Source organism: Sphaeroforma arctica, assembly GCF_001186125.1.
Source record: "Sphaeroforma arctica JP610 unplaced genomic scaffold supercont1.1442, whole genome shotgun sequence".
NCBI lineage: Eukaryota > Ichthyosporea > Ichthyophonida > Sphaeroforma > Sphaeroforma arctica.
This window is the reverse complement of record NW_014039116.1, coordinates 13020-15041: the sequence shown is the minus strand read 5'-3', so window position 1 is coordinate 15041 and position 2022 is coordinate 13020. Positions and strand designations below refer to the sequence as shown.

The 2022-nt window shown below is 40.0% G+C and overlaps 1 protein-coding gene across 1 annotated transcript; it reads right to left on the bottom strand.

The window, feature by feature from the left end:
* Positions 1 to 92: 92 nt before the first annotated feature.
* SARC_10920 (hypothetical protein) lies at positions 93 to 1027 on the bottom strand. Its single transcript, XM_014295016.1, has one exon. The coding sequence runs from the start codon at positions 907 to 909 to the stop codon at positions 187 to 189; it is 723 nt and encodes a 240-aa protein (XP_014150491.1). The 5' UTR covers positions 910 to 1027; the 3' UTR covers positions 93 to 186.
* Between the last annotated feature and the right edge of the window lie 995 nt (positions 1028 to 2022).

The window sequence follows — 2022 nt, the reverse complement described above, 5'->3', positions numbered from 1 at the left end:
ATATATATATCGATATATATATTTAAACATATATTTATCATAATAAAAATAAATAAATATATATATATATATATATTTTTTAGATTAAAATAGACTGTGCATCATATTCAGATTTATTCTGTGGTACTATGTATATGTCTAAGACCGTTTCATATTAAGTCGCTACTTTTCATTCAATATTTGGATTTAACATTTAAGAATCTGGACGGACGCGATTTTACCAGTGGAGTCCATCAAGCATTCTTCGCTGGCGCTATCGAAATCCTCAAATGTAGCAACGGGGTTTTCACAGTCCTCATCCAAGTAGATCTTAGCACTGCCGGTGGCTCCAGTGAGCTCGATTTTAGCATACACTGTTGATGAAGAATTATCCGCGCTTACTTTCTCGCAAGACCCATCTGTGGGCACCTTCGTACCTTTTTCGCCAGTGATGGAAGAACCGCCGGACTCACCACAGTCGGTACCCATAAATCCCTCTACCGTCATTTCTTCACAAGCTACTGAGGGATTACAAGGGAACTCACCATCCACCTTGGTTTCCATGACAGCGACCATGCCAATACTTGCTGTTTGCTCCTTGCATTCTCCAGTGAAATCAGTTACTTCGGCGACCAGGTTATCCTCGCATTTGTCATCTGACATGTATATTTGTGCTTCGTATGCTTCCGATGTCGCGTTATATGTTCCCAACACGAAAAGGGGAAGGGAACCTCCTTCAATGGCAGTACATTCTCCAACTACTAGCTCAAAGTCCTCAATCAGAGGATCATTCTGGCACTCGTCACTTTCACCCAACCATGCGCTTAGCGTCATGGTATCGCCTTCGGCACATGGCCCATCATCGGCTCTACGTGCCGACAGAGCCAGAGTAGTGGCAAATGTTGTAGCTAGAACGGCTGCTTTAAACATGGCTACGTATTTGAAAATTATAACAAAATTGATTCTTGTGTATATATTTTAATTTAATCACGTCTCAACTAGTTTAAATACTGTTTGGAGGAGAAACTTTTGGACATATTGCTTAACTATGCCCAGCAGTTTTAAAAAGCATACGCATTGGTAAATAAAAAAGGTTTGTAGATTTGATTAGATTGAGCATTTAGACGTGAGGAATAGGTTCGCAGCTAATCACTATGGAATGGAATCAATGATCAATCAACTTCAATCATACAGCCAAGTTACCAATACAGTTTCTGAACAAGAATACTCAATACTGAGATAAACCTCTGACCATAAATGGTAAAACAATGCTGGTGCCTGGTGGATACTGGTTTGAGAGCAGAAGACTATAATATATAAACATTAAAAAAATAACCTATGCTTCTTAGACTCTCTAGAGTTAATCTCAAATATCAAGTTCACTCACGAGTTCAGACCAAAAGAAGGTCATCACGTGCCTTTCATTGTCTCAGACTGTTTGATTTGTTTACAACCAGTAGAAACTTCGATGGGAGGCACGACACAAGGCCAATTTTTATAGAAGAGTTGCATAAATACATAGGTAGTATTACTTGTGTGTATGCTGGCTTCTACGCGGGTAAGAACTAGGACGGTAGGTTGACTGTTCGTCACGGCCACCATGCCACACCGTCATTCGGCCACAGTTATCCTCGCCTACAGGCTACAGGCTACAGGCTTCAGGCTTCAGGCTTCAGGCTTCAGGCTTCAGGCTTCAGGCTTCAGGCTTCAGGCTTCAGGCTTCAGGCTTCAGGCTTCAGGCTTCAGGCTTCAGGCTTCAGGCTTCAGGCTTCAGGCTTCAGGCTTCCGGCCTACAAGAGGTATATTTAAAAAAATAAATAAATTACAACATAGACAATTACCACAGATTTTATTAAAATATGACCTGGTAAACGACAACTTTCAACTAAATACGATAAATACAAAAGCTAATAAATATCATGATTCATGTCGTCTAGCTAGAGTCTGAAAAAAAAACAAATGTCGCAGATCGAAACTTCGACAGGTGAAACTGAACTGTGAAAGTCACAGAAATTAATCAGGACATGAATTTAAAAATAAAAT

Bases quoted from the DNA above. Each gene is read 5' to 3' on its own strand.
- SARC_10920 (XM_014295016.1), bottom strand. From the start codon at position 909: ATGTTTAAAGCAGCCGTTCTAGCTACAACATTTGCCACTACTCTGGCT.